Genomic DNA, 10,765 nt, shown 5'->3' with positions numbered 1-10,765 from the left:
AGCGGCGTTGGGCGCGGGGGCTCCGCAGCGCGCTGCCCCGCGGGCGGCCATGCGCGGCGGCGAGCGCTGAGCCCCCCGGCCTGGCCGCCCCCCGCCGGCCCGGGCCGAACCCGCCGCGGGGGGGCAGGGCTGGAGGGCGGCGGGCAGCCCGCGGGGACAGCGCGGAGCGGGGACGTCGCCCGCCTGCGCCCGGCCGAGCGCCATGCCGCGCCGGCTGGCCTGGCTGTGCTGCTGCTGGGCGCTGCTGAGCGGCGCCTGCCGCCCCGCCGAGCCCGCGCTGCCCGCCGAGGGCGGGGAGCCGCCGCCGCCCGCCGCCGCCGGCTCGGGCTTCCTCTACCGGCGGCTGAAGTCGCACGAGAAGCGGGAGATGCAGCGGGAGATCCTCTCGGTGCTGGGGCTGCCGCACCGGCCCCGGCCGCTGCCGCGGGAGCCGCCGGCCCCGCCGCCGGGACGGCTGAGAGCGGCACCGCGCTTCATGCTGGACCTCTACCACTCCCTGGCCGAGGGCGCGGAGGGCAGCGCGGGCGCGGAGAGCGGGGGACGCCCGCCGACCCCTGCCCCGCCGCTGCCCAGCCCGCAGGACAGCGCCTTCCTCAACGACGCCGACATGGTTATGAGCTTCGTCAACCTGGGTGAGTGAGGGAAGGAGGGAGGGAGGGAGGGAGTCCTGGGATGCGCGGAGCCCACCCAGCCACTCGTCCGTCCGTCCGTCCCGCGGACACCCCTGGCCCGGGCAGTGGGGACGGGCGGCCGCTCCCCGGCGGGGCGAGACGAGGTCGGGGCTTTGCCGGCTGGGACCCACCTTGGACTGCGCGGATTTCGGCCAGGACGGCGGCTCGCTTCGGGGAAGGGCAAACCTTCTCGCAAGCAGTCAAAAAAGAATATACCCCAGCATGCAAAACCTTGAGGGGAGGGAGTGAGAGGAAGGAAGAAAAAAAAAAGAATAACCATTTTTTTAGTTGTCCTTTTTCTGATGGTAGTGGTCAGAGCCTGTAGTAGTTCAGAATTAAGCACACCTTCCTCTGCTTCTTGGGCAGCAGAGCTGGGGTCATGCCGGAGTACAGGTTGCACTCACTCTGTGCAAGGTCCAGCAGCGCAGAGATGCCGGACTCAAGACTCTGGGCTTGAACAAAGCATAGCCACACTACTTCACGGTGTCCTCGTCTTCTTCTTTTAAAATATTTTTTGCTTGTTTTTATTTTAAGAGGTCAGAGCTAGTGTGGTGGTGAATATGTGCACTACTCAGTGTAGGTTATTCTGGTGGTTGAGCATGGGAACGCGAAAAAAGTCTGTATCATGTGGAAATCTTAAATTAAGTTTTGTTAGACGTCAACCTGCTCTTCAAACAAATCTTCCTGTCAGCGATGTGAAGGGCTCTGAGGCAGGCATTGCAGTGGGAAAATCATTAAGTTTTTACTTAAAGGAGCTCTTAGTACTATGCAATTGTAAGGAAACAGTGTAATTAGATTCAGCCTAATGTGGAGAATGAAAATATTTCAGTTGGCAAATAACAGTTCCTTTTTTTAGGGAATTCCTGTGAAGCTCAAGTGTCTTAGCTGGTCAGCTGAAGGCTTTGCCTTTTTACTTGTGCTGCCAGAGCTGTGTGCCAGAACGACAACAGCTTGTCTTGTTTAAAAAAACAGAAACAAACCAAACCGAATTTGTTGTGTGTTTACTTGTTTGGAGCAGGGCTATGTCACTGCAGCAGGAAATTTCTTGGAGCTCCCAGTGCTGGTACAGGTGTTCAATAGCTTTGTGCCATGCTCTGTGCATCCAGAACAAGAGCTGATTAATTTTTGTACCTGATAGAAATCACGTGGTAGGTCAGAAGAGTTGCAAATAGTTGTTGAAGGATTTGTCTGCATTGAAACCGTGGCGGCCACAACTCGTAAGGGTACAGCTGAGCTGCCTTAGGTGCTCAGACCTTCCAGGAGCCTGGAGCCCTGGTGTCTCCTCGTACTGCAGGTGTGTAGCTGTCAGGGTCTCATCTGCCTTGTTTTAAGTCAGCTCGGGGATGTTTAGGTGGTGTTGCCATCTCAAAGCTCGGATGTGTTTGAGACATCCTGAAATGTCTGGCGTGGTCTGTGGTCTCAGCTCAGAAGCCAAGATCTGGGAAATACTGTACAGGTTTTTAATCCAAAGGGCACCTGTTTTTCTTCCCTCCCAGCCTCCCCAAACCTCCCTGTTCTTTTGAATACACAGAGCTGCTGTCCCTGTTCTTTGCCTTGGGGACTTTCAGGACCTATACTTGGAGCTGTGAGTTTAAGAAGTGTGATGCTGACTGTAGCTGTCTATAAGCAGCCCCCATGTCACATTGCACTTGAGGGGTGTGAAACAAGGTGCCTGCGAGGGGACAGGTGTTCCCTAAAGAGCTGATTTCAGGGATAAGTGTGAGCATGTGGTGTTTAAGAAGGTAATTAGCTGTTTGTAAAGCACCAGGAGAGTATTATTAGATGGTATAATCTGAAAGTATGTGTTTCTTTTGAAAACAACCCCTTCCACTCATATGATTCAAATCAGTTCTGAGAATTTGGATCTAGACCCTTCTGTAACAACAAGGAAAATTATTCATGTAATGTAGTAAAATACTGCAATTGAAATGCTAGTTATGTGCCTCAGGAAGCATGAATCAACTGTAGAAATTTCTCATCAACTTCCAAATCCCGAGTCATAAACCATAATGTCATTTAACGTGATTGTTTGTTACCAGAGTGTTGACAAATCGATGGGCTGGGACTGGACAGCTGTTTGGCTGTTTTCTGTGGCTTCTCTGACATACCAGGGATTTTTGGGGGTCTTTTACCTGTGTATTTTCTTTTCTATTTAACGGTAATTCAGGTTGGAAAACTAGAGGAAGCCTAAGGTTATATTCCAATATAGAAACCAAAGGTTTGATGGGAGAAAGCCAGCTTGTGATCTGTCAAAGTAGCTTATTAGATGAAGTCAGAAATGCAGCAAAAGATAGTGGGATCACAGCAGAAAGGGAAGAATTCTTGATTTCAAGCACACTGACTAATCCAATGAAGCACGTGTCATACAACCCTGGAAACTCACAGCTGGAGTCTGCTTATAAGTGGACACTGCCAGAATTATTTTAGCTGGGGCTTTCTGCATGTGGCCATATATACAGTTACTTCTGTTCAGTTAAAACTGACTTCTGAAGAACTTTATGCTCAACCTTAAAGACTTCCGATTCCATTATTGAAAAGGCAACTACTAAAGAGATGTGAGGGGCCCTTGCTGTTCTCTCAGGGTGAGGAGTGTATGGATCACCTGGATATGCAGGTGAATGTGGCTGTGTGGGTGTCAAGTCAGTGTGGATGACCTGCCTGTACGTGCTGATGCTGCTTCTGCTGCAGCTCAGAGCCAGACAAAAGTTTGATGCATCTCGTTGTGCTGGAAAGCCATCATCTAGGTCAGCTGTGCAGAGGAGCCCTAATTTGTCGTGCAAGTTTGCAGGCGTTGATGTTCTTATAAAAGTGCATTTAATTTTTCCAGCCCTGTAGCCCGAAAAGAGTCACTAGCTTGTAGTCACTGCTGATTTTAAACTTGCAGGGCTCCAGCCCTTCCTGACCAACCTACATCCTTCAGTCTGGGGACACAGCAGATGTGTTTTCTCTCTGGGAAAGGCTATGTTTCCATATGTGCTCGGGGGATGAGTCCTCTTTGCAAAGGTCTTGCAAAGCTGAGGGACTTTGGTGAGGTCTTGGATTATTCAGGCAGTGCAGGCTTGTCTCAGCCTCAAAGGTGATGGTATTCTTGGAGATGGTTTCTATTTCATTATGGGGGTTTTTTAAAGTGAAACAGGAAGGTCACAGAGGCGTGGAGGTTCTTCACACACTGGGAGTTGCTGTCTTACAGGGAGGACAAGAAATATCAATTTTTGAAATGGGGAATCTGGGATTTATCTTGCTTACCTGGTGGTATCTGTATCATGGTGTGGGCAATGATTCCCAGAGGGGCTGATTATAGGGGAGATTAGTGTGTCCAGGGTTTCCAGGAGATGCTTAGCACTTAATTTTATGAAAAAACTGCACCTGGACAGCAGTATCAGGGAGAAGAAATATTTTTTTGTTCCTATTATAAGCAAAATCACATGAAATATAAACCAGTTCAGATAATTTAGATAATAAATTTAATCTATCAGGTTAAATACCAAAACATAATTTGACAGAAAACATAACCTGACCTTGGTAAATCTGGTCCCTTTTTTGGGAAGATGATCCTAGAAGTGTCTGTTTTGGGTGTTTTCATTAGGATGAAGCATCCGACAAGTGCCTGTTTCTTTTCATTTCACACATAGGAAGTCTGGATAGCTAGCACAGATGGAAACATCTGCATGGATTCACTGAGGAAGCAGGGTACCAAACTCCTGTGCTGTGGAAATGGCTGGGTTGTGGGGCTGGGGCGGGGGAGTGCATTATGGGCCAGGCATCTTTGTGAAACTGTTCAGCTCTTCTTGTAGGAACAGCCTTGATATAAATATGTGGCATGTCTTGACACAGTACTGTTGGGAGAATAACATCTATTAATGTTTCCTATCTGGAAAATGTACCTTCCTCATGGCAGGAGATAAGGTTATCTCCTCTTGGCAGAACAGCCTGGGGTTGGTATGGAGATACTTCTTGAGGCAGTGATGCTGGATTGACAGCTTGACCCCAGTGTTCTCAGGCACATCAGTGCTGATGTGAAGGGGATCTGCGCTGCATCCTCTGTTTCACCAGCTGGTGTCTTCAGAGTAGTACATGCTGTGTGAAGCAGCCGAAAACAAGGCTCTCAAAGACTTGGCTACTTTAATGGCATCCAGAATTATTTGTGTATCATGAAGGGTGCTGTGAAGCAATCCTGTGTCAGAACATGGTCTTCACCCATGTCTTCCTATCCTGGCATCCACACTGAGAGGAAAAAAAGCCATGCACTTCCTACAATCAGACCCAAGGAATTCAGTGGCAGTCTGAGTTTCTGCTGTGACCTGAATCTGGGGCTGTTGATAGACGTGCAGGAAAAGTCTGAACCCATCAAACCCGCCAGAGATAAGGATCATAAAAAATGTGCTTTGGGGTGTGGTTGTTATACCTGCTTATTCAGCATTGTGGCTTTTTGTAGCAGCCTAGCAGCGCTGATTCACTGTACGTCTACTTTTGGAGAGAGGGTTTTCCCTTTTATCATAAGACTCGCAGGTCCCTTGGGAGGGCTTCATGCAAAAGGTTGAGGGAAAGCTCACCTTTTGCCAGCCAATCCTGCAGTCAGCCCCGAAGCTTCAACACTATTTGAATTGGGGTTGGGGTGGAAAGACTCTTCTATTTTTGAATCCCCAAACTCCAGGCAATCCCCATCTTCCCTGCAAGACTTCCAAGTGTCAGCTGGGGAAAGGGTGCTCTTTTTCAGTGCAAGGAAGTTGCTTAGAGGTAGATATAAGACTTGTACAAATACACTTTCTCTCTCTTTCCTTGCCTATAAAGCAGCACCTTATGGATGTGATGTCTTACAAACAGGCTTTTCATCTTTTTGGCATCTTTTTACCAGATTTCCTTCTAGGAATGATCTCGCCCAAATCCATAGCACATTAGGTACGAGCAATATGCCTTTGTTCTACACAGCTTTTCACAGGAGGGAAGCAGTGCTCCAACATCCTTACATGTGTTTCTAAAGCAGGTGAATTTTTTCATCTGAAGGATTTGATCAGCCCACCTGCCTTTTTCCCAGCACCGTGCTTGCTGTTGGGAGATACAAAATTAGGCAACCAAGATGTCTCAGGGATGTTGCGTGATTGGATTGATGGGACTGTACCATTCATGCTGTCATCCCATCTGTTTGTACTCTTGGCCACGTGTTGTAAAGGTCAAGACATCAACTCAGAGGGAATAACTGGAGTGTGTGATGCTGCAGATCTGGCTGTGCTGCCAGCTGGCTGTGTACAGCCTCGCTTGCTCGGCATGTGAGCAGTGTCCTCCATGTGTGTCCAGAGCAGGCCAATACTAGAAATCATGAAGCTGATGATGGGAATGAGTTTACTGACTTCTGCCAAGGCTTGTATAGTGGGCTTTGATGCCAAGACAGATTCCCAAGTGCTGAAGAGCAGCCTTATATTTGCTGTTCAACTGTTGCAGCTCGAGATCCTCATTTATGTAATCTCCTTGGAGTAGCTGCTGCTTGCAAGCTGCCTGCTAGTGTGGAGCTGCCTTACAACACAGTTAAAGAAAGGGCAAATGGTCTTTTAGAAGTCCTCACCTCCTCTGACTTGGAATTTGAGGGACTGTAGTCATCCTTCTGCCTTTGGCTAGGAGCCCTGGAAGATGTGTGGCTCCTGGAAATGCTGCTCTTCAAAACCTGTACTGTTGAAATGAGTGGAGGGTCATGTTCATGTAAGCAATTTATCCAAGTCTGACTGACATCTGGACTAAGCTACTGGGAGCAGACAGTGTGACATTAGTAGGATTATTCTCTGTCTTGTGAAAGCTTTTCAGAGCTTCAAAATTTACAGTCTTAGACTTCAACATTTCACACAATTTTTTCTTCCAGCAACAACAATAACAACAGCAATTTATTTTAATTTAAAAAGCTAGTATTGCCAAACCAGTCTTGATTACTTCAAGCCAAATTTTTTATCTGTAAATAAATGAAAAGTTGCATTTTGAATTAGAAACCCAGGTGTGGGGCTGGTGGTTTTTTTTTTTTTTGTGGTTATTTTTAATTTTATTTTTTTTAATAAAAGCAGAACTTCCTAGTTCTTTCCCTCAGAAAAAAATTGAAGCTAAACCACTTATTATAAAAAGGTTTTCTTTTGGCAATTTTTTTTCTAGCTCAACATGGCTTTAGCAGAAAATCACTTGGGCAGCTGTCATGGATGTCTTGTGCTGAGCTCCTGCTGGGACTACTTGCTGCAGGCTTGTACCTCTGCCAAGGAACTGTGGATCCTTGCTGGGTCTAGCCCAGTGCATTGCAGTGGTTACACTCTCTCTCGTAGTTTTAAATATAAACTTCTAAACAGTGTTTGTGATTTAGGAGGAAGGAAGGTGGTGTTTAGACTTTCCATGCCATGGAAAGTCACGATTCTTTTTAGGTCATCTTGCCTCATTGCTAACTTGTAGGGAGTTAGAGGAAGGTATGATTTACTTGGGACATAAACAGTCCCATTGTGTGTTTCTGCAGTATCCCAGCAGTTGCACAGCTATACTGTAAAGAACAGCCCACCTCCTAATCGTTTAACATTTCCACTTGACCATTTATATAACAGTGTGAAGCAAAGAGCAAGCAATATTGCCCAAAAAGAAAAATGGCTCATGGGTGAGAGATTCCCATTTGTTACAGCAAGTATCAGACCTCAGAGCTTGGGAGGTGGAGGTTAAGGACTGGGAAATTGTCTGCTGCCCACCTGATTCTTGGAGCCTGGTGTTGGGTCACACCTAAATTCCCTGTTTGATGGAGCAGCAGGTTTAAACTCGAAGAGGGTAGGTTTAGATTGGACAGAAGGCAGAAGTTTTTCAAACAGCAGTAGTGAGACACTGAAACAGGTTGCCCAGAAGAGCTGTGGATGCCCCATCCTTGGAGGTGTTCAAAGTCAGGTTGAATGGGGCTTTGAGCAATCTGTTTTACTGAACAATGTTCCTGCCCATGGCAGGGGTTGATCTGGATGACTTTTGAAGATCCATTCTAGCCCAAACTGCCTGGAATTCTAAGTGGGATTTGGGAGGGCACTTGGGACTGGGATTCTGTAGCCATGATATGCTGGGGGTGAGGAGACATGCCTGAAAACATTCAGTGAGTTGAATCTTTCCACCATTTTTTCAGTTGTGGCTGGCAGAGGATGAGGAGTGGTGCCTTCTGCAGCCCTTGCAGCAGGGGTGGCTGGCAGCAGCACACTAAGTGGCCTGGTGCTTTGCACCCAGAGCAGGCTCCCACACAGGGGCTCTGGGAAGGGCATGTGGCTGCAGCCGCTGCAGGGCTGCTGCAGGAGAAAAAAAGTTTAATTAAAGAAGCTGAGTCCCTGTGGGATTGCAGGGGTGTTTAATACCTCGTAATGGACTTTGATTCCTAAAAACTGCTGTGGATTGGGGCTGGCATTTCCTGAACTTTCAGTTACTTAAGAAACAGTCTTGTAGTGTTGGGTAGAGTTTTGGAATGGATTTTTTTGTTTGTTTGTGTTTTGGGTTGGTTGGGTTTTTTTGGTGATGTAATGAGATTTTTTTTTTTGTTTTGTTGTTAAGGGCACAAAGATTTTGACAGCACTGCTTTCAGCTCTTTTTATTTTACGTTGCAGTGTTCATCATAGCACAATGACAGAATTGAATCAGTGGTAGCAACAGTGGGAACTTTTGGCAAAAAAGGATAATGTAGACAGAGCCGAAGTGTTCTGCTAACTAAAACAGTAGCTGTATTTTTCAGAGAGCTAGACATGACTGTTTTGATCCAATGTGGTGTTAATCACAAGAATACATAACTGCTTTCCTGTGAACTTTCCCCTTAAAAATATCCAATGATATCACCTGATGTTTTGCACTAATGCTCAGTATAACCAGAATTTAGAACAGCTGGCTCCATATAAACTTGGAACATTCATAGGTGAAATATTAGTGCATAAATAAAAACATTTTGAAAATGAAAACAGAAGCACAGTATTGGAAATATACTGAATGTGCAGATGTACTTCATGGCTTGAATAGCTTTACAAATTAAACAAGACAGTGTTAACACTTGTTCTGAAGAGTCAAATTTCCTGATAGTAAATGAGGGAGTGTTTTCAAACAGTATTCCAAAGATGTGTTATTCCATGTATGTTAATGGTTGTTTGCAGTGTGAGAAATGTATGAATTGGCTATTTGAAACACTCTTCTAACGAATATATATTTGTTCAACCCAAAATCTTGTCAAATGGAGATCTGCAGTTTCTTTGATCAAGTACAGGCTGTAAAATCTGCCATGTTGAAAGCGTGCACAGGGATGTTTATGTTGAAGTGTACTGCTGCAGCTTTCTTATCTTGTTGCTCACCTCATCACGTTCGCGTGGCATGTATGGTCAAGGTATTCGACACTCTGTTTGTGCAAGGGCTGAAGGGTGACATAATGTCTATTGAAGCACAAGTGTTAGGCTCCACACCAGGCAACAAAGAGCACTTAAAAAATGAGAACAGATTAGAGCTCATGAGCAGGGTCTGATAGTTGCACACACAAGCCAAGAGGTGTTGGAGGGAGGAAAGGGTCAACAGCTATGGTGTGAAACAGATGTGCCTCCTTGCATCCTTGTCTCTCCTGGGCTTTCCAGACCACTTGAGAGAGAAAACCAGAAGAGTAAAGCTCTTAGCAGTCAATTCCAGTCTTTTTACGGGGAATAAAATTATCCAAATAAGTTGGAAAATGAGGTTTAACTGTAACTAATGTGTACAACATGCAAAAGACTTGTCTGCCTCTGTCTTTGTAAACTCTGTAGTAATACAAAGCTGTTTGAACATGAACACTTGCTGCAGCCTAACTTCCATATTTTTCAAACTGCTTTAAAATATCTGGATAAAGGTATTCTGTATTGGGGATTAAAGAAGTGGTCACAGCTTTAATTCCTCATGGCACAGAGTTGCAAGCGCCCTCTTTCAGTCCAAATTCAGATGAGCAAAGGTAGAGGCAGCAGTCTTTAATTGCCAGATGCTCTGCAGGAAAACAGGAGGAAGCATTTCCTATGTCACTTACCATGGGCTTCCCATTCATGTTTCTTCACTACTTTTGGCCACACTGGTGGTGTGCTGCAGGAAGAGGCCTTACACACTTTTAATGTACCTGAGTCTTCACAATGATGCCAGGCTTGGTTCTTCAAAACATTTGTGTGCAAACAGGGAGAGGCTTCTCTGCAAGCCTTGACTTGTGTGCACAATTTTGATGCAAAAAAGCAGGAGGATAGTTCTAAAATTTAAGCCTGGTTTGAAATTCATGTTTTAATATCTACACAAAGATTTGATTCACAAGTATACAATCCAGGTGTTCAACTTAAATGATGAAGGTTGGCAAAGAAACCCTTCATTTTAGAAAAGCAGCAGCCTCTCTTGCCCACAAACTGTCATCCTGAGACAGCATTTCAAGCATGCAGACCTTTTTGCTTAATTGTAACATCAAACATCTTTGACATGAAAGGGACCAAGTAGTGGCTATGCAAGATAATGACTTGTTTATAAAAATAATTTAAACAACATATGAAAAGGATAAACATGCATGTCCTGCCAAAATTCACTGTATGTTCTGCAGGCTTTGGTGATTGTGAATCTCTTGGCTTGCTCTTTCAATTTTTTTTTAGTTTTTAAAATTTTTTTTAAACCCACAAAGAAAAAAGGCAGAAGGGGAACGGAATGAAGAGAAATGAAGGCTGACTTTAAAAGAAAAAAGAGAGTTCTCATATTTAAGGAAGTTCCAACTTATTATGCTATGGAAGATAGCTGGAGAGAAAATACATTTGTTTAATGTACTATGGTTGATTTTCTCTTTGAGATGTCTGTGTCTTGTCTCTTGCATGTGATAGTTTTTACACTTAAATGATTGTAGCAGCTGTCCTGTCCAAAAATGTTCCATTCTGCAGGATATGTAATGCTCATTACTTGCTAGACAACATTAAGATACTACTCTGTCTCTTATTCAGAGCCTCAAAACACTTCATAAGCATTTAACTCTCACAGTGTGCTCTGACAAATGTAAATCATACTGATTTTCCAAATAACTAAGCTGATGCTCAGGGGTTATGTCTGGATCAGGGCTGTGGTGAGATCCCTGAAATTCTTGCTTCTGG

The 10,765-nt window shown here is 45.4% G+C and overlaps 1 protein-coding gene across 1 annotated transcript in view; it reads left to right on the top strand.

Annotated features, from left to right (window-relative positions):
* Window positions 1-202: 202 nt before the first annotated feature.
* The window catches only part of BMP6 (bone morphogenetic protein 6), an 87,461-nt gene continuing 76,898 nt past the window's right edge, over window positions 203-10,765 (top strand). The window contains exon 1 of the mRNA XM_030971273.1: window positions 203-632. Coding sequence (XP_030827133.1) covers window positions 203-632 — 430 coding nt within the window. The remainder of the gene's footprint in view (window positions 633-10,765) is intronic.

This window comes from Camarhynchus parvulus, chromosome 2, assembly GCF_901933205.1.
Source record: "Camarhynchus parvulus chromosome 2, STF_HiC, whole genome shotgun sequence".
Taxonomy (NCBI): Eukaryota; Metazoa; Chordata; class Aves; order Passeriformes; family Thraupidae; genus Camarhynchus; species Camarhynchus parvulus.
The sequence above is the reverse complement of the archived record's forward strand: the minus strand, read 5'-3'. Positions and strand labels throughout refer to the sequence as shown.